Genomic DNA, 21,875 nt, shown 5'->3' with positions numbered 1-21,875 from the left:
TGAGTACATTTCTTATCAAGCATTGTAGCCTCCTCCTTTGTTTCCCCTTCCCATCCCTTCCCATCCTCCCCCCGCCACCCAACAGAAGGAATTTTTATATCTGAACAGCAATATCTATCTCATCAGCATTATTACAGATACTGTCTCAGACCATCTCTATTTTGCCTATTCATTTATTATAGATTGATGGCATATGTTGGAATCATTCTGCTATTTTTTCATTTCTGTTGGTTTCTATTTGTATTTCTAGCAGCATCTTTTCTCTGCATTCTGTAGCAGGGGACAAATTTGTGGTGGTCACATTTTAATTTTAGATTACATGTTTTACCAATATAAAATATTTTTTCTTGTAGAGGATAATCTTGACTGTTAACATCTCCACTATTTCTGTTTTCCTTTGTGTTCGTATCTTTGTCACTGGATCTGTGACTCTTGGCCAGTCATTTCATCTGAGTTTTTGATTCTTCACCTATAGTACAGGAACAACACGATCACCTCAATGCTTTACTGGCAATGCAGGGACTCAGGCTGGAACAAGAGGAAACACTTCGAAAGGATTAAGTATTGTCTGACTGAGAATTCATTGCCTTTCCCCAGATTACAGGCAACCCAACAAGTCCAGCAGTGTGTGACAGGTCCTGTGAGTGACAGCCCTAACGTGTTGGTCAGAAGATCTCAGAATCAAAACTTAGATGTTGGCAGCTCCTTCCCTGCTGCATAGCAATGTGATTTTTTTTTCCTGGCTTTGATGAGGGCTTCTCTTTCCTGGAATAGGTGAATTCACTGGCTGTCTCCTAGTCCCTTCTCTCCAACATAACTTCCATTCCTGTTTCTTTGTTCTCTTTCTCCTTCCTTTACCACCTCCTCCCTAAATGATCTGGGTTCCACAAACCATGTCCACTTCTGGCCTTATTCATTTTATGATCTCTCTTTTGTCCCATTCCTTTTGTCCCTTCCTTCCTTCCTTCCTTCCTTCCTTCCTTCCTTCCTTCCTTCCTCTATCCCTCCCTCCCTCCTTTCCTTCCTTCCTTTCTTCCTTCCCTTCCTCCTTCCCTCCCTCCTTTCTTCCCTCCCTCTCTCACTTCCCCTAGTCCTTGTTGAAACACTGCTGATTTTTGAGTGCCATCTCCTCCCACCTCCCACCTTCCAGCCTCCCACCTTCCAGACTATGTACTCTGTTTGGATGGTCACCATCCAGCACAGGCTCATCCAAGAACTAAGGAGCTCCCAGTGCAGAGTGAGGTGAGCACAAATTACATACCTGGTTAAGGTGCTCCATTTAGTACCCACAGAAAAAGCATATTTCTGTGGAGCTAGCTGGCCTGCTCTCTGGAACACGTTCTCGTACCTCCACTGAACTGGTTTTGGCCAGTACACCTTCCAGCCATGACCTTCAGGTGACTTTGAAGGAGGCAGTCTTGACAAAGTAGACTTGGCAAGCAAGACCGAATACCTGTTTGTGGGAGATTTCTTCTTGCCTCTGTATAATTTTTTTTCATTTTTTAAATTTTCTTTTCTTTTTAAATTTATTTTTAAAATTTTATTTTCTTACAAAGATGCTATACAGAGGGGTTACAGTTACATCAGTAAAGAGTACATATCTTGTTGGACATTGTTATCCCCTCCTTTGTTTTTCTCCCATTATCCCTTCGCTCCCTTCCCTCCCTTCCCTCCCCACTCCCCCCACTCACCTCTGTATAATTTTTTATAATTATTAAACTATGATTAAAAGAATTATTTGAGAATGGACTGAATTTACTGGTATTCAAATTGGAACCCCTCCCTCCAAACACCCATAATATTTCTCTCTTAAAAGCCAGACTTTAACTTTCAAAGCAGCTTTATTAACCAAGAGGAAAAAAAACCAAGCAGAAAGCCTAGGGCACTTTTCAATAAGGATTACACTCAGCACACAGGTGTAAAGTGAAGTTTTTCTCTCTCTTCCCCATTGAAATTATAGTGAAGGAAATTTTCCACCTCCTAAAGCATGAATGAAAGCCAAAGGAAGTTGGGGTGTATGATTTCTTTATCTTCCATAGACCTTTGGACTCCCATCTCCTTGCTATGTTTTCTCCCAGCATGTGACAGGATTGCTGACCTCCTGGCTGTGTTTAAAGGAATTTTAGTACTTATGTAAGAGTGGGACTCATTCTCAGGGCCTGTGTGTGTGCTAGGCAAGTGTTTTACCACTGAGCTATATTCTTCACCTGGGGCTTCTCTTTTTCTGTTTTATAAATGATATATTTGCAATGGAGTTTACAGTTAGTTTTATGGGTAAGATAGATGACATTATGAATTTATCTCTTAAAGAGGTAATGCTGAATTGGCTAGTGAGTCATTTGTGAAAATTACTTTAACATACACAACAGAAACTATTTTTCTTGGACAATACAATTGGCTGACATGATTGCCATCAAGTTACTGGAAAATTCTTTTTCTTTGGTGATATTAGACATTAAACTGCTCTGTCAGAACAAATTCCTAGAGATGGTAAGACAAAGGAGAGGTGAAGAATAGCCACTATTAAGTGATAAAACCCTCAAAATTTGGCAAAGGGTGAACCTCTTTGAAATGGTGGCTTAAATGCAACTTGGGCATGGAGAAATAAATACAAAACCCGAAGAAGACTGGTTGGAAGAGAAGATAAATTTGCATATTTTCTTCTTAATTCTCTACTTCGTTCCTCTCAGTAGAGAGAAAGCTGATTGTCTCCTGTCTGGAGAAAATACAATTGAGGGTACATTAGGTACAGTTGTGAGCAGAGATACCCTAAACCACCCGGAAGCTTAGGTGTTAAATTCCCAGTCTGGTCTTCTACTCTTTCCAAATTTTAGAATCATAGCTTTTACTGTCTAACATAGAAGTTGGAAAAGCTTTCTGTAGAATAACTGACCAGCCCCTAAGGGAGAACCTGAAGGGTTTGACATTTGAAGTTCCCCAAAATGGCCTAACCACATCATTACTTATAATGAAGCTCCTGGTTGGCAGACTCTATCTACCATTCAGAAGCTTAGATCAACTTTTAGTTTTTGGCCCTGTTAGACCATACATCCCATTTTGAATAGGGGTGATCTGGGCAACCAACAAGATTTCAAAGCTAAGCATATGCATATAATCATATAAAATGGTATTTATTGAAATTATTTTGCTCCTTTGTTACTGTTTTTGATTTCTGTACCTTTTGTCTGGTATGTAAGTTTCTCTGTTTTGGGGAGGGTAAGGGGGGACACAGAAATGGTGGGATGGGGTGAATAAATGTAGCCGTGATAGTCACTAGACACCATGTTAAAAGTAAACTATACAGCTTGTGGGGGGGAGGGTCAGGAGGAAGAAACTGGGAGAAAACGAGGGATAAGGTGACACTGTTCAAAAAGAAATGTACTCATTACCTAGCTTATGTAACTATAATACCTCTGTACATCGCCTTTACAATAACAATACAAAATAAAAACAAAAGTAATACTTTCTAGACATTGGGGAACATATTATAATCTAGAATTATTTTATTTTATTTTATTTCATTTTATTTTATTTTATTTTTTGGTGCTGGTTCTGGGGCTTGAACTCTGAGCTTGGGAGTCCTTAGGCTTTAGTTGTTGTTGTTTTGTTTTGGTACTTAATTGGCAATCAGAGTCTCACAGATTTTCTTGCCTAGGCTGGCTTTGAACTGCCATCCTCAAATCTCAGCCTCCTAAGTAGCTAGGATTACAAGCATGAACCACTGATGCTGGCTCTAATCTAGAATTCTCAAATCTAGTGTGAGGTTAGAATTAGACATAGTTAGACATGCAAAACACTAAAATTTACCTTTCATGCACACTTTCTGAAAAAGTTGCTAGACTTCCTATGTGCCAGAACTGATGTAAAATTAGTGAGATTCCTGCCTTGATACACAATTTATTGGGCCTCTAAAAACTCAGTAGTCAAGGTATAAAATAGTTTTATGAATGTTTTAAGTTTTCTTTTCTTTCTCTATTGTTGTAGTGCTAGGAACCGATCCCAAGATCTTGTGCATGATCTACCCTTGAGCTCTACCCTGAGCTCCTATGCATGCATATGCAGAAAATGCTGGGATTTGAATTCAGGGCTTTATACTGGCTAGGCAAGTGCTCTGTCACTTGAGCCATGCACCTAGTCCTTTTTGCTTTAGCTATTTTTCAGATAAGGCCTAATGCTTTTGCTTGTACTTAGAGTATGATTCTCATACTTCCCACGTAGCTGAGATTATAAATATGAGCCATTTATGGCTGTCTTCTTTGTTGAAATGGGGTCTCACTAATTTTTGCCTGGGCTGGCCTCAAATTAATATCCTCCTAATGTATGTCTCCTGAGAAGCTAGGGCTAGAGTGTTGATCCACCACAGCGAGACCCTAATAAATATGTGTAAAAGTCAGAAGTAAAAAAAAAAAACAACTTAAAAAACAAATAATCAAAACATAAAAAACAATATATAACAGAGTTAGGATTAATGTAAGACAAAGCCAAGCAGTGCAAGTGTAGAGTTGAATCTGCATCAAATCTATGCAGAGTTGAATGTTTTTATTAAACATTCGGATATTTGGTTGGTTAGAGAGGTCAGTCTTCCTAAAGTGGGGTGGAATAGAGAGACATGAACACAAAGAGCTAAAAGTCACTGGGGTCATTTTGGAGCCTGGTTTGTACAATATCAAAACTTACAATATAAGTACATTGGGAGGAAAAGGGATTTAGAGAATTTGGGAATTATTGACTATCTACTAGGTAGTCAATAGACAATGCTGTCAAACAGAGAAGGCAGCCAAACAGTAATATTTTGTTATTTAAACATATGGAGATAAATACTAAGAAAGTGGACAAGGTATTCGAAGGTGTTTCCATCTGATGTCAGGGAAGTTGGGCAGAGCAAGATAGGGAGCTAGAAGGTTGGAATACTGGAGCTATTTTTCTTCATGATGTATGATAAGTTGGCTCTTTATGTATATGCATGACTAATAAGCTTAACCGGAGTAAATCAGTGCTTGACATTTCAAAAAGCAGGTGAGGTACTCATAGGAGGCACAAGTTTACAGGATGCCATTACATGGATACGATGACTTAGTCATACCTGCATAAGGGGACTGTCACTCCTAGACACTCTAAATAGAGTCTTACTGAACTTGTACATTTTGCAGGGGAGATAGCTACTCCATCTCATGTAACCATGACAACCACGTAGCCAGTCACATGGCCACAGGTGACAGATCCTGACAGATGAGGGAAACTGAGTGCCAGATCCTTGTCAGGAAGATGGATATTGATATTAAGGCCCCAGTGCTAGCTGTCTAGGCTATAGCTGCTTGTTAGATTTTCTGGCTAGACTCCCTCACCCACATTTGCCCTGTCTCATCGTTCCAAGTCTGTGGGTGCAGTTGCTTCCTGGCATTTACAAGGGTCCTTTGCTTCTCTTGCTGCAGTACCACTCTTAAAGCCCAACATTCCCTACCTCAACTACCCCATTGTACATGCTCTTGCCTTTTCTTAGTTGAACTGCAGGTCCACACAGAACATAACATGGGCCCTGTCTTTAAACGACCCTGATGTGACATCTTACTCCAGCAAAAGTGGGTACTGTTACAATTGGAAGGATCAGGAAATCATCTCTGGTTTAAGGCAAGAAAGAAACTCATCTCATTGCCCACAAGTCAAATGGCCTTGGAAGGAAGGCTGTGCTTCTGTTTGGGTAGGGCCTTCACACATGCTCCTCCTACTTTTAGTGCTATAACCTTGTTTCTTGAAATATAATTGGGATCTTATATCCCAGTGGGGAATGACATAAGTTTCTGTTTCCCATGTTGTTCCAAGCCTGCTTGTTTTGTCTGGAGAAACAGGCATTATCTTTCAAAACAACCTTTTCATTTAAATGTATGCTGTTTATTCTTATCTTTTCTCCATATATGCCTAGAGTTCTGATGACAAACCTGTTTGATTAAGACAAAGTTTGAATTCAGTGGTTCTAATTGGTTAATTATTTCCTGACCTCAAGATGTGACTACATGGCTAGGGAGAATTCTATTTTCCAAAGCCCGGGCCCTGTCCAGAGGGAGATGCTTAAGCTTTGTGTATATTGCTAACAACAAACCAAGAGCTGGGATGAACAAGTGCCTTCTACATTTGGCAAATAGTGAGTGAGGCTCAGAGAGCAAGTAATAGCTAAAGAACCATGGGAAGAATTTGCAGCTTGGTCTATGGTTTCTATGGTTTCCAGGAGGGCCCCACTTCTAGGTATTGTGTTTCAGCAATGATGCTTACATATCAAATGAGACCTGCTTTCTTGCTCACTACTTTACTTTCTCTCCTTCCCTTCCATCTATCCTCTCCTAGAGACAAAGGGACAATCTATAAATGTCATTAACTCCACACGAGTCAGTAGAGTGTATGATTAGCTGAGACTCTTGGCTGAACCAGCTTCGGTCTCAAGGTGAATCACATTCATATTCACTAGAGGTACACTCCTTTCTTTGGTTTGTCCTCATATAACCTGGGAATTTGGGGGTAGTGAGATTTCCAGGACTCCTAACCGGCTTTTGCTTTAGAGAAGATAGCCAAGGACTTCCTTGCAGTGGTGGGGATGTTAGAAGTAGGGCTCACTGAGTGATCCATACCTACAGGGCTATAGACTTAATGTCTGCTCTCTACTTGGAGCCCTGGAAGGGGTCCTATATGATTTCCAGGTGCTACCAACTAGTTCATTCCTCTCCAGCCCTGAATAATCCCTATGGATATGAATAAAACACACACACCACACACACACACACACACACACACACACTATGGGAAATCAGAGTCAGGATATGAATAAAACACACACACCACACACACACACACACACACACACACACACACACACACACACACACGGGCTCTGGAGTCAGACACACTTGGGTTCAAAACCTGACTTTACTTTCTATTATCACTGTATTGCAGGCCTTGAACCTCTTCTTAAACTCATAGTTTTGTCCCTCTCAGTTGTGGGTGTCTGACTGTGTTAGTTAGCTTTCTGTTAGCCATAATAAAATATCTGAGATAATCAGCTCAAAGGAAGCTCATGTTTTGGCTCAGAGTTGTGGAGGTTTTGATCTATGATTGAAGGACCTTACTGCTTTTAGGCTGGTGTGGCTCTGTCATATACATGGCAGAGCAAAGCTGGTCACCTCATGAAGAAAGGAAGAGAAAAGAGGAGGGTCTGGAATCTCAATATCCCCTGCAAGGGTATGCCCTCAATGACCTAAAGGCCTCCTACTCGTGGCTTATTAAACTTCCTATCACCTCCCAATATCACCAAGCTGGAAGCTAAGCCTTTGGGAGATGGTTCAGATCCACTGTCTATCTGCAAAAGACCTTGTTCTCTAGTGTTGCTTCTTCCTGGTCTTGAAGTAATCTCCAGTCTTGCCCTTCTGATGCTGTATCCCCAGTGTAATGACAAGAGCAACTTTCAAAATGACAATATGAAAATAATGTGATGGCTTCCATTTTACAGCTGAGATAGCAACTCACTAAGATAACTTGTCCAGAGTTGTATAACTTTTTCAAAGGTATGGAAGGCAAGACAGGGCCCAGGTCTTTAAGACTGAAAGAAAGCATCACACTCAATAGAAAGAGAAGAGGCTTTGGAGTCATATACCTGCAGGCTCTATTCTGGTTCCAAGAACTTACTTAACTACCTTAAGCTTCCTCAGCTTTATGTTCCTTACCTGCTGAAAGAAGAAGAATGTTCTGTGGATGTGTCCTGAAAAAAGAAATGGATTCATGTATACAAAACACCTGTTATAGAGCCCCAGGGGGCACTAGATCGCCTCCATCACCTGCCTCCACCATCTTCTGACTACACCATCCTGTTCCAAGCCCAAGAGGAGAAAATCAGGAGCAAAAACAATTGCTTAAAGAGAGAAAGCCCATAAACATTGTACAAGCACATGAGCTTTCCAGGGTTAATAAGCACGAATAAATCCAAAGCTGACATACTACGTCAGGTTTTAAGAAATGAAAAACAGATGGAAGAAGCCCAGGCTTCCACATCTGGCATTTGGATGGGCCAGAGAGTGAGTGATAGAGTTAGAGGTGTCCTCCAGTTCAAAGGCTACAACATGTGCAGCTCCTGCTGCCTCTGGGTAGTCATCAGGAGTTAGGCCTTACCAGAAGTGCTAATACTGGGGCAGCCTTCATCATTCTTTTAGAAAGGGAGCCTTGGGTATGCTTGGGAGCCCATGTGCAAGGCGCTGCCCCACAGAGAGCTAGCAAGACAGAGTAAGGCCAACTACCTCCCTTCAGTTTCTGAGACCAGCTGGGATTCTATTTTTAACCAGTACTGTCTTAGGTTGACAGCTTGGAACGCCTTCTCCCTTCTTTTCTTCCTTTTCCCAGCCTCTTGCAGCCTAGAATCCTATAGAAATGATGGATGCGGACAACACCAGAACTGGTAAACAGAAGACTCATTCTCTGGTTTCCCTATTCTTTACTCCATCTAGCCTTTCTCCAGAGTAGGTGGTGGGTGGATTTTGGAGGCATGTTGGTGTGAAGCTAATGAGGGTTATATTTCAAGGATCCTGATTTGCATTTCTGAAACCCTGGTCAAGATCCTAGTAATTCTGTATTTTTTAATTTTGTTTTCCAATTTTTTTTTTAAAATAAGGGCACCAAAATTTTGTAGACTTCGAATTTCACAAAACTGGGACTTTTCCCCTCATGGGTGTGGCTTCCTCCTCATATCTAACTCGGTGTCTATGTCATATGATTCTTTCTATTTTGCTCTAACTTATTGTGTGAACATGACAACTTTCTTTCCTTAGGGTGTTTCTCCTATCTGTTACTAGATGAAGTGTCAAAGGCTACTTTCTCAACATTATGTCTCTGATTATCTATGTCTGCTTCCTCTTGCTCTTCTCTGTCAATGTGGCTGTGTGAAGGAGATTTTTAAAATATATAATTTAATTGTTATTATAAAGAGGGGTGACAGTTTTATGTCAGGTAATGAGTACAATGTCACCCCTTCCTTTGCTTTCCCCCAATTTCCTCCTCCTGTCTCTGCCCACAAGTTGCATAGTTCATTTTCCATATTATATCTACTGAGTACCATGACTCTATTTGTTTACCTTTTGGAGAGGTAGCTTTCCTGGTCTCTACCACCTTTGGGGGCAAGATAAGTATTCTTTTCTTGTATGTGGTACTGGGGCTTTGAACTTAGGGCTTCCTGCTCGCTAAGCAGGTACTCTACTTTTTGAACCACACTCTTAGTTAGCCTTAGATCAGTTTTATAGTCAAATGGGAAGCTTGGGTCTGAGACTCCTACCCAGTCACACCACCCCCTCCAGCCCCTCCCCTACCCTCCAGACCTCTTTGTTGTTGTATCCAGTAAGGGTGTTTCTATTTGGCAGAACTGTATCCAGGTTCTGACATTGCAGAAGAGCAAGTTTTTGTTTTAGTTTCATATTCTAGTTCTAAATAGTACTATTTATCTTTTTGACAAGAATACAAGCATTATATCTCGTATAGAACTTTTGTTGGGAAAACAATAAAATAATAATCAATTGTATCAATATTACAGCAGGAATGGTTTGGGAACCAATATAAAAGGTAAGGAATGTGACATTTTTCTTCTAAGCACAGTGTATGGCACAAAAATATATTCAATAAATGTAGCTAGGATAATCCCGTTTTTGTAATAAAACTTCATTCATTCATACGCTAAGTGCCATGTTTTAGCATATAGTTGCTACCAAAATTACTTCCTTCCTCTCTACAAGTCTCTTCATTAAAATAGTTGAAAAAGAATTACAGGTCTTCAGGGACCATGAACACTCTTTCAAATGACACCTCAAATAGCTCAGGTTCCCCTAGTACTTGGTCTATGGCAATTTTACATGAATGGCATGTTCCTCTTTGCAGATTCAAACACTAAGCTGATCATACTCAGGTCATATTATCTTCTCCCCCTGCTACACTTCCCTTTTATCTTCTGGATTAAGTACCAAGGCACATGAAGAAAAAACTATGGGGTTAAAAACAAGGTAGAAAAGGGAGCTGGCATCTATCCTACAGGACCCCAATTTTAAATTCCTGTAAGGTCTGCAATATTTTCCAAGCAGAGCTAATGATGCGACAAAGATAGTCTCATTTCTGAAGCAACCTATGATCAATCTTCCTTTCTTCTATTTTATCAACAGACAGAAGCAAGTCTTCTGGGTTCAAGTGAGTAAAAAAAATCAAGGAGCCTAGATAAAAGTCTACAAAGCAAGCATAATCTAGAACTAGGCATAGTAAAGAAGATTATTTTAAAGACATACTTGAGGAATTTCCTATCTTTGGTTCTTTGTTCTTTCTGCAAATAGGTTCTTTGAACTAAAGGTTATTGATCATATTGGACTTAAGCTAGTGAATAAAAATCTAACTTAACTAGAAGATTTAAGCAAAACACCTTATTACTTTGTCATTCTCTACAATGAATCTGCATTTCTTAAATTACCAAAGAAGAACATTTGAGGCACTATAAATCTAGTACATGGCTACAGCAAAATTACAAGAGTGCATACAAAACACAGCAAGCTTTCCCTCTATCTTCTTCCTGAAAGAAAAGGGACCTTGGATGGAAAGTAAAATCAATTTATTCAATTTCTCAGTCAGCTTTACAACTACAGCCATAGCTACTTTGTCCCAGAAGACTGGCCAGGGAGCCAGTTGAGTGTGGGAGATGGAAGATGAGCGCAGAATTGTGAGACAGGCTCAATTCCATCATTTTGTACTTGGATGCAAGAAATTTGATGCATCAATGCAGCTATTGCCACCACCTGGATAACCATGAGCGACATCATGGTGACACTACAAATGGCACTTATAGGATGGAAAGAGCACCGAGTCCCCACTGACTCTACTGAGCAACTGAGCTGCTTCATGGCCTAATTTGTATGATGTAGAGAAAAACACTTCAGAAGAGCAAGTTTTTAATGAAATGTTCCACTCTTAAATTAACCTCGACGTAGCTGTCACAGTCTGTATCTGGTATTTCATATACACATTGAAGAATCCAAGTCTTTTTATGTAGTGTTTCTTTTATCTTTTCATCAACATTTTAATAATTATCCATTAATATAATACTTTACCAATGCCACCATATGGGAAAACGTCTTGGATATCCCACCTACCACTCCCACCTCCAGCTACAATGGCATTGGAGTGTGGGAAGATCCAGCATGACAACCAGAGAGAAAACACCCACTCCATTTGGCTTCTACGTTGGCTTTCTGGAAGGGTTTCATATACAGTCATGGTACAAATTCTATAAGGAAGAACCTCATAAAATCCCATACCATCTCACTTCTCCCCACCCAAGAAAAGTCCAGAAAAGAAGTCCAGAAAGAAGCCAAGTTATTTATTCTTATTTTTGAAGAGGTCTGATGAGGGAGGAGTAAGCAGGGCAACAGTCTTTAACTAGGAAGAGTTGAAGGGACTTTTCAGTGCTAAACAGCTTGTTGGTCAGATAGGTGTGACATTAGGCCTGTGTTTATTTTCAGAGCTGGCAAGGCAGAGTGAGATCAAACTGGGGACATCCTGAGTGAGTCCTGTGGCAGGCTCCATAGCCCCTAAAAAAAAATCAGTGCCGTTAATGTATGAGCAAGTATGAGGAACAGGTCAGCTTTTGCCAGAACTCCTACTGTATCCAGAGAATTCACTGCTAGGGATGCTGTGTATGTCTGGCCAAGGTCAGTGCAGAATTTCTCAGGGTAGGACCTCAGTTTCACCATGGAAGTGTGTCTCCTTTTCTGTGCTAGGCTCCATTCTTGTTTCCTCAAGCTACCTTTTTCTGTCTGCTGGGATTTATCCGTGCTATTGGGTGTCAGATGTAGTTTGTGTTTCTGGTGTGTCTGAATGGGTCTGTGCTGGTAGGGATGGTCTGTCCTGCCTCCTCCTCCATTCCCCCAGCCCTCAGCCAGGCCCCAGTGTGCTGATGGTGGTGTAGCTCAGCCTGGACAATGAAGCAATGGAGGGGGTGGGTGGGTCCTCGTCTGGAAGAGGCCTGGGGCGAGCTCGTGGGGGCCTAGGACAGCAGCGGGCACATGTTTCTAAGCAGGCCTGGCGAAAGCGGCGGTGCATGAAGCAGTAGACCAGAGGGTTTACGCAGGCTGAGGCGTAACTCAGCAAATGGATGAAAGAGATGGGGGCTCCTGAGAGTGCCCGGTGTGCACCTGGGCCATCAAAGGCACGCCATGTGTTGGCGCTGTATACCGGCAACCAACACAGGAAAAAAAGCACAACAATCACCAGCAACATTCGCACCACACGCTTCTTAGCCAACAGCTTGGCCTGGGTTGGTCGAGGGCCAGTTCCTGGCCCAGAAGTGGTGGCTGTCAGTGCTGTCAGCTCCAAGGCAGGCCGGGAACGTGGAAGTTGTACATAGCAGCCATCACTCTCCTCACCAGCCAAGCCAGTCTCGGGTTTGCTCCGCCCGTTTTGGTGGACAAGACCTGGGCACAGAGGATTCAGGATCAGGGCATCAGCCTTCTTAACTTACATCCCAACCCCCACCTGACACCTGCCCCAGCCTTAACCCCAGGTCCAGCCTTCTTTCCACATTCATTTCAGTAGAGTCCCAAGCTCAGATCATCTTGGATTGCACTCACCTGGTGCAGCTCCACCTGGCAGTCCTCCTTGGATCCGGACACGGCTTTCGCTGTCACTTTCACTGTCGAAGCGAAGCCCTAAGTAGAGCTCTCGGGAGATAAGCCCATAGGCGACAGCCATAACCACACCCGGCACAAAGAATAAGAGCAGGAGCAGCAGAACAGACCTGGAAACAGAACACAAACACACCACGCAGGTCCAGCCATGCTTCCAAAGGGAGGAAGAGCCAAGGAGCTGAACTAGGAATGGAATTTGGGGATGCCATTGCCCAGGGCATGAGAATACCTGGGGAAGGGTTCCCAAACTGGAATTCCACGGTGGTGAGTGCAGAATAGGAATCGTTGGGGGGTAATTCTTGGAGCAGCTGGTAGACTGTTCTGGGGAATGGGTATTAAGCATTTGATGGAGATGGAGATGGAGATGGAGAAGATCATGAGGGTCCTTACCAGGTCTGGCGGACCCTGGCACTGGGCCAGCGATGCACACACTGCAGTATACGAGGTCCCACGGGCTGCACAGCAGTGTATACAGGGTAGGGTACCATGAGCAATCCAGACAGCAGCCAAGTGGCTAAGATCACACGAGCTGCATGGGAACGTGTCTGCCACACCCGTGCTTGCAGTGGTCGGCAGATGGCACTGTACCGCTCCAGGGCGATGGCCACAAGGCTTAGTGTAGACACGCTCACAGACACCCCTAAGGGAGGGAAGATGAATGGGTCACCTTGGAAAAGTTGCATTACATATTCACTACTGTGATTTCTTCACCTGTCCTCCACCCCCCCCCCACCTCCACTAACCATGAGGAAACATCCCTACCTGTGTCAAAGATTTCAAGGAGGGGAGAGGGCCCAAGGGGTCTCACTCACCCATGAGGTAGGAAACCGCCTTGCAGATGACTGTGCCAAAGATGAATGTGCCCATGAGATTGGGAAGGAGAGTGAAGGGCATGCAAGCCACAGCCAGCAGGAGGTCACTGACTGCCAGGGAGAGCAGGAAGGCATTGGTGACAGTTCTCAGGCGGCGGCTCAATCCCAGGACCACGATGATGAGCACGTTGCCTCCAACACTCATCAGAAAGATCACTGCATACAGGGTGATTCTAACAGCCAGCTCCAGTTCTGGACAGAAAAAGAGCGATGTGGCAGTAGGAAATCTGGCTTCCATTTAATCAGACCCCAATCTCACTTATCCCCAACCCTCATTACCCAACCAGATCCCTACATCTGGAGAATATCCCCACCAGACCACTTTGTATGGTGAAGTTCAGTCCTTTAGCACTCTAACTTGTTAAAGCTTAGTTCATTCACCTAACTCTGCCCTTCCTTAGGAAAGCCTCTTCAGTCAAGGTTTGTTCCAAATGCTTGCTTCTCCTCACAGCCAAACGTGGAAGGATTATTTTAGTCTGCCCAGACACTCAATCCACCACGCAGTCTCTAATCACTGTTTAGATTCAGATCACTGATCTATCACTGCCAAAGCTTGGCCTATTCTATCAGACCTCTGTGGACTATTTGATACCATTGACAACCCTCAGCCTTTTGAACCGTATCAGATGATGTCTGTACTCTCTAAAACAAATGGCTACTCACCCACATACCAAATAGACAAAAAGATTCTTCACTACTCTGTACTGTCTGTAACCTCTAAGCTTGTCATTGAGATGCCCCCAACTACCCTACCTCCGCCCACATTGCTGCATTGCTCCCCCTTAAGCCATTGGATGACTCAGTTATTTGAGTGCAATATGTGCATTTGTGACTACATCGCTGCTCAAGTGGGTTTTCAGACCAGAATTCTTTTACCAACCCCCTACTTCCACATTTATCACAAGCTGATTTGCTGTATCTGGTACATTCCTTATTTATCCTTTATCTGTCCAGACTCAAATCTATTTTTACCTCCCCTAAAAGGCTTTTCTGGACACTTCATTTGGTATTAAGCTTCCCTTCCTCTGACCGGTCTGTGTATCTTAAACATCTATTAGAGCCTCATTTGCCTTCTGTTTTGTATTTTAATGATCTCCAAACAGTCATTCACGCTCTATAAACATTTACAGAGGACTCTTCTTTGTGCCGGGAGACAAAGGGGTGAATGGGACTAACTCCTTGCCATCTGACAGTTCACCATGGACAGGGCATCACAGTTATGTAAACAAATAATTGGCATGCTTCATGATAAGGAGTGAGGTTGAGGGGTATAAAATGAGCTGAGGGAGCTTGCAGCAGAGTCATTGGTGCTATTGGGTAAGTCAGAAGAGCTGGGAGGTTGACCCCATTCACTTATGTCTTTGTCCATTGCGAAGTGGATTCATCTCTGGTCTTCCATATCCCAGTCATGCAGACCCACACAAGGCTGAATTGAATTGAACTGGTCTGAGTCACCTGTACCTATGGCTTCAGCCTCAGGAAGGTGGACCTTGAAGGCAGAGAAGGCAGGGGGCAGAGCCTCCCAAATTGTTGGGTAAGAAAGGCCATAAAGTACAGCTTTTTTGTTCCTAGCCCCATATGCTGGCTGGTTCTTGTTTTAGCCCTCAAATGGTATACTGTCTTCTCATAACAATAAGCAATTTGTTTGGAAATGGTTGCAGACATCAAGCAAGCACTATTTATCAGAAATTCCCAAGTTGTACCCAACAGTAACATTACTTTTGGGGGACCACACAGCTAGTAAGGGGTTTAATCAGAACAAAAGCCAAGTTCTCAGATCCCTGAAATGCTTTGCCTTGCACAATTCCCTCATTGCTGTCATTCATCATACTGTTTCCTTCTCCTGGTCAAATCTCAGTCTTCCTGCTTCCATGATTATGATATATTTCCTTCTCTGTCTTCTCTACTAAACTATGAGCTTCTTGATAAAAGGAACAAGGTCCATCTTATTCTCCACTGTATCCCCAGCACTCAGCCTAATGCTAGACACATGGGAAAGTTATCACATGCTTCTAAATGAACTTTGGATGAGTCTGTATTTCAAGACAGAAATGCATCTGATTTCTCCCTCCTTATCACCTCTTATTTCTATAATGATGCTCTGGTATACTTTCTTCTTTCTGCTTTTGCATCTTTGGAGACACATGTACTTAGATAATCAATGTCAAACTGTGATTTTAGATGCATTTCTTTTGTTATTATATATTAGTGATCTATGTCTCCTTTAGAAATTGAGTCTCTGTACGGATTATGGAAAGCTTATGTGTGACAAATTTGAGGTGTGTGTGTGTGTGTGTGTGTGTGTAAATAAAGAATTTCTGGAAGGGGAAATCTCTATCAGAGAAAGCTAATGGTTTGTCTTGTATTCTCTGTGTCTCTTCCCAAATTCACTGGTTGCTCTTGTATTTTCTTCCCAAATTCACCATGTCTCAATTTCTACCTTCTACCTTCCTCCTTAATCTCTTTAGTGCTCTCATTTGTCTCACATTCTCCTCTGGATCTCCCTTCAACTAATTCTTGATATAGTTCCCACATCTCAAGTTAGTATAGCATTTAGAAGCATGAAAAATGGATTTTTCGTTCCTCCGTTTGGCTGAGGTGTCCTAAGAGTGTTTCTTCTGCTTGGCTAATTGTGGTGGACCAGAAAGGTAAAGCTAATCTTCATTTTGATGACATTCTCAAGTTATGTGAGAACACCTGAAAACTGGAGGTCAAAGTCTCAGTAAAAGAGGCTGGCTATTGTATAACATTTCACTATTTTACTAAGTATTCCTACTTGTTATCTTGTTCCCAGTCATTGGTATTTCTTCAACTGTTTGCTGTATACTAATTAGAAGGCATGAAAAATTATAATTAAAATAATCTCAGAGCCACAGGCATCAAAGAAGAAGGGAGGTTAAATAAGTAGAGCATAATTTACTTTTTTTTTAACCAGTTCTGGGTCTTGAACTCTGAGCCTAGGCAGTGTCCTTGAGCTTTTGTGCTCAAAGCTAGTGCTCTACCACTCTGAAATCTTCAGATCTCAGTTTCTTGAGTAGCTAGGATTACAGGCATGAGCTGCCGGCCCATTGGTATCTAGCATAAGTTACTTTTAAGGCACTAAAACTATTCTGATGCTTTATTGGTGGACACATGTCATAATATATTTGTCAAAACCACAGAATTACACAACTCAAAATACATAATTTAGTTAATGGATATCAGTTTTGGCTCATCAGTTGCAACAAATGTGTCACATGCATGCATATATTAATAATAAGGTAAACACTCCAGCTGTGTATTTTAAATAAATAAATGAAAACACTGCTTTCTGCTCAATTACTCTGAGTTTATGACTACTCAATAGGTCATTAATATAAAAATGTATGTGGAGCTGGGCATGGTAGCAAATGTGTGTACTCCCAATGATGAGGAGGCTGAGGCACAAGGACTGAGAGTTCCATCTTGGGCTGCACAGCAAGATCCTGCCTAAAAAACATATTGTTAAGTATATAAATACAAAGCAAATCAGAATTAAGAGGTGTGAGTGTGTGTATGTGTGTGTGTCCATGTGTGTTTGTGCGATCACAGTGTTTTTTGGGACCAAAAACCTGAGTTGATGGAAGGATGAGAGATGGCAGCTCCTGGGAACAACCAGACACTAGCACCTTGCTGGTCTCCCCTGAGGGACAAGCTTCCTGGAGAGCAAAGCAGAAATCAGATCAGGAGACTCTGAAGACTGGAGCCATTCAGTTCTTTTTCTGAGACCTTGAAGATCCATATTCACTCTGCCTAGAAAATGGCAGAGAAGCAAGAGCACCCAGACCTAGTCATTGTGACATAAAACAAAAATGAGTTTTTCTAAGGAAGGACTCTACAGACGACCAACACTGCTGATGCCTCCAGTCCTGCTTTTCATTGATGTGCTGGATCTGGTCACCCATGCACACAGACATCACATGTGTCTCTGTGGTACGCCTGAATATATCATCAACGGATTGTGGGTAATAGCTGGGAGAATGGGAGACATCTAACAAAGAAAGCAGCCATAACATGCCAGAGCCCGTAGGTAATAACACAGTAACCACTGGGTCATGGGTTAGCTTTTGAGGTGTGTTAGTTTTGAGAATATTATAAGGATGAGCAAGACTAACCTTTATTTCTCTCTGGGTGATAGCTGGAGAAGAATAACATCTACATGTCAAAAGGGAATATCAGATTGACTATAGGTAACATTTAAGTTTAGAAAATATCCAAATAAGTGCTGGAATGCTGGAATAATAAGCAAAGGTAATATCCATGCCTATACACAGTATTTCATGCTGCTGACAACATCTTCAGGAAGCAGGGATTCTGTTTGGAAGTCTGTATGTGGCCGGAGGAATATCCATTAGATGATGGTAATAGTGGAGAGAGTAGAATAATATCCAAGTACATGTACACAGTACATAAAGGCATCAACATACTAACATAAAGTCCAGCTCAGTTGAGACGTTTGTCCTGGTGAAGTAAAACTACCCAGCACCTGAATGAATATGGGTAATATTTAAGTCTTTGTTGAGAATATTTGTCTGTGGTTTTCTAGGTAAGAGCTGGAGAAGGGTTACTAAAGCAAGCATTGGAAATATGCATTTGTGTGTAGACAGTAAATAAATAAAAGTGAGTAGAATTTGACAGATGGATAACAACATCTAAATAAACAATCTTAAAGCTAGTGTTGGCAATATCTGTCTTTCTGGGGACAGCACCCGCTTGAACACAGATAATACTCAAATCTGCAGGTTTAGTGCCATTTCAATTGTTATTGGTAACATTGGAATGAATCTGAATAATATATGCATCTGTGTGAGTGATACTTAGGTAAGCACAGCTAATGGAGTCTTTGTGCGCACAATGCCTGACTGCTCTGGTAATATGTGTGATCAACATCTAGCTAAGGGAAGTCTGTTCTTGTACCCAGGCTGTAAATTACCTCTCATTTATTTTATTCTTAGAGACACTTGCTCTATTCTTCCTCTTTCTCATCTCAACCTTGAAACTTCTCTTTTGGTCCTTCCCCAATGATTTTTTTTTTTTTAAGCTGGGGGTAACACAAGCCCATAGTCCCAGATACTCTGAAGGCTGAGATTGGAGGGTTGCTCCAGTTAAGGGGATCAGCCTGGGAACATAGCCAAACTCCATCCTCAAAAAGGTATTTATTTTGTATTTTTGAGTTGTCATATATTAGTAACACACTGTGGTTTTATTGTGATAATTCCAAAGATGCATACAGTGTATTTGAACAAGTTCACCCTTTTTATTTTAGTACCATATTCACCCTCTCTACTCTTGCTCTTTTCAAAGAGTATTCAGTGAATTTCATCATGCTGTCTCCTTATATATCTCCTATCTATCTATCTATCTATCTATCTATCTATCTATCTATCTATCTATCTATCTATCTATCTGTCTATCTGTAATATACATTGAACTTCATCCCTTTTATCTTTTCCTTCTCTCTCTCCATCCCATTGATCTTGCCCTCAAACAGGCTACCTTTTACATTCCTATCCCATTATTATTATTCATCTCAAAATTATTTTAATGCTCTTATATCTAGTAAACCTGCACAAAAATAAGCACACATACTTCCGCAACCCGCTAGTATTTTCTAGCACTGGACTGTTTTTCTTTTCTTCTCTCTTTTTTCAATCTCTTCCTTGCTAACAAACTTCTTGGAAGTTTTGTCGACACACTCCTGTTCATTTCTCACAAACCCTTCACCACTGCCGCAATCTCCAGCAAAGTCTCCCTAAGGACTTCCTGAACAATGCTGCTCTGGATGTTTTGTTCTTATCTGAATCATATCTATACCATTTGGCATCAGTTATCCTGTCTTGCTTGAATTCTCTTTTCCCTTGCCTTCTAGAAGGACATGGCCAGGAGTTGGGGTGAGGGGAGGGGAAGTGGGAGAAAAATGAGGGAGGGGGTAACAATGTTCGATAAGAAATGTATTTATTACCTTACATATGTAACTGTAACCTCTCTGTACATCACCTTGACAATAAAATTTAAATTTAAAGAATAGAATGACACAGCCCTGGTCTCTCTGACTGTTTTATCTGAATCTCCTTCATGAACTTTCCTTCCTCTGTCTGGCTTTTAAATATTGGTCATTTGCAGGATCCTCATTCTCAACCTCCCCATTTTATACAATCGTTTTATGATTTTATCTCTTGCTATGGCGTCTATTACTTCTTCTAGTCAATGTCTTTTCCAGTCTGTATTTGCAGCTCAGACCTCTAAAGGAAGTTCCAGACCTGTGCATTCAACAGCTTGCTGGGAACCCCACCTGAATGTACCAGCAGCATTTCAAATCAGTGAGCTCCAGATGGAGCTCACAATCCCTTTTTTGAAACCTGTTTCTGTTTGTTTATTATCTTCCTCATTGCATAGCACCAACACACTCAATTCTCCAAGCGAAAAACCTGAGCTTTAATCCTCTAACGTCTTCCACCTCCTCCACTTCTAATCAAGCACTACGTTCTGTTGAGACCACTTTCAGAAGTGGCTCTCAAGTCCATCCACTTGTCTCCATCTCACTGGCAGTATTGCAGTTTAAGCTAGACGCATCTTTCACCCAGATTTGTGTAACATAAAAGCTTTCTAAAGTATCTGCTTCATATCATCTCATCTTATTCTGTATACTACACATGGGGTCCTGACAAGAGTAAGTGAATGTTTCAGTGGCTCCCATTGTCCAAGGGATAAAATCCACACTTCTTAGCTAGGTATATAAAGCCCTCTGTAAATACTCCAGTCAGGCCCCTACCTCGGTGCTTTTTATTTACCTTTAATGAGATGTATTCCAGACACCCAGAAATGGTGTTACATTGAATAAAAATGCAATGGATTTAAACTTTTTTATACCTATCTATCCCTCTGCTTAAGATGCTTTTTACTTCTCCCTGTTCACTGGGCTGGCTCTTGCTATTCTTTTTATTTCAATGGAACACTTCACCTCTTCAGGAAGCCAACCTTAATTTCTAAGAGCAGGCTAGGCAGGCAGTGCCTCTTTTGTGTCCCTTCTGTCTTCCTCTGCCCAGGCCCTTCCTCTTTGTGCTGCCATTTCCTTCTTACCTGTATGTCTCTTCTTCTAAACTCAGAGCTCCACGAAGTAAGAATTGTGTCACCTTTGTTAAAACCCCTGCTACCTAGCACCATCGCTGGTTCAATAAGTAATTTCTGAATGAAAGAATCTAAATGACAGTGTGTGAATGGGTTGTTTTTGAGGGGGTAAAGAGTTGGATTCTGATTTATGCCAAATTTCCCTTCTTTAGGATAATTTTTTCCTACTCAACATTGTTGTCTCCTAGAATCCCACTCCTTCCTCTTCTGCTCACTAAACTCCAACTTCAAGACACAGCTCTGAGGTTCCACCCTCTGTGAGATCCTTAGACACCCCTCCCCCGTATCCTGTGGTGTCCACAGTTTAGAGCCTTTATGGTTCTTCTAGGTTGTTCACGATCTTTCCATCAGCCCTTCACTATTCTCTTAACTATGGACCTCGGACAGTGCAGTCTGGTCTAGTTCACCACATGTAGTGATTACAATGGCAGGGGTTCAGTAAACAGTAAAAGTAAAGAAAGGTGCAGGATGGAGGGAAAAATGTATTTTGAGAGGTTTGTCAACACAATGAAGCTGAAGAGTGAAAGCCACTTTGAGGACAGGTCCGAAGTGGGGTGAATGAAAGTGGGATGATAAAGAGTTAAGCTGACTCCAGGAAGGATAAAACTAAGAAAGTCAAGCTGGAGACAAGGCTGGGCACATTCTGAGAAAGAGCGAGGGCATAGAGACTTGAAAAGAACTCCGGCCCAGGAAGCAGAGGGGTTTGGAGATGAGTGAAAGACAGGTGGAGAGCCTAAGGAGTATCCCCCGGGGGTCCAGCCCAATTCAGATTTGAGAATTTTGTTTTTAAATGAAGGCTGGGGTTGGAGTGGAAATCACAGATTATCATGCTTCACTTTCCATTCAGACCTTCCAGAGTCCTTCCTCCCTCATTCAGTCTAGCTTTTTTTTCTCCCCTTTTTGTCTTCCTTCCCTTCCCTCTTGTGGCTCCATGAATATGGGGTGGGGGGAGAGGGAATGGGGGAAAAGAAAGAGAGAGAGAGAGGGAGAGGGAGAGGGAGAGAGAGAGAGAGAGAGAGAGAGAGAGAGAGAGAGTCATTGCCCCTGTGTATGCTGTGTTTGGGTGTGATGGGTTGGGAGGAGGATGTGAAGGTGTAATGGAGTTGTAAGAGTTGTGGAGGCCGAGTGTGTGTGTGTGTGTGTGTGTGTGTGTGTGTGTGTGTGTGTGTGT

The 21,875-nt window shown here is 42.0% G+C and overlaps 1 protein-coding gene across 1 annotated transcript in view; it reads right to left on the bottom strand.

Moving 5' to 3' along the window:
* Positions 1–11,206: 11,206 nt before the first annotated feature.
* Cckbr (cholecystokinin B receptor) overlaps positions 11,207–21,875 on the bottom strand; it is a 26,671-nt gene continuing 16,002 nt past the window's right edge. The window contains exons 2-6 of the mRNA XM_013035592.1: positions 13,499–13,750; positions 13,077–13,326; positions 12,630–12,796; positions 12,271–12,473; positions 11,207–11,591 (exon numbers count right to left, since the gene is read on the bottom strand). Coding sequence (XP_012891046.1) covers positions 11,544–11,591; positions 12,271–12,473; positions 12,630–12,796; positions 13,077–13,326; positions 13,499–13,750 — 920 coding nt within the window. The 3' untranslated portion in view covers positions 11,207–11,543. The remainder of the gene's footprint in view (positions 11,592–12,270; positions 12,474–12,629; positions 12,797–13,076; positions 13,327–13,498; positions 13,751–21,875) is intronic.

The sequence above is a fragment of the Dipodomys ordii genome, unplaced genomic scaffold, assembly GCF_000151885.1.
Source record: "Dipodomys ordii isolate 6190 unplaced genomic scaffold, Dord_2.0 Scaffold216, whole genome shotgun sequence".
Taxonomy (NCBI): Eukaryota; Metazoa; Chordata; class Mammalia; order Rodentia; family Heteromyidae; genus Dipodomys; species Dipodomys ordii.
This window is presented reverse-complemented; position numbering and strand designations above follow the sequence as displayed.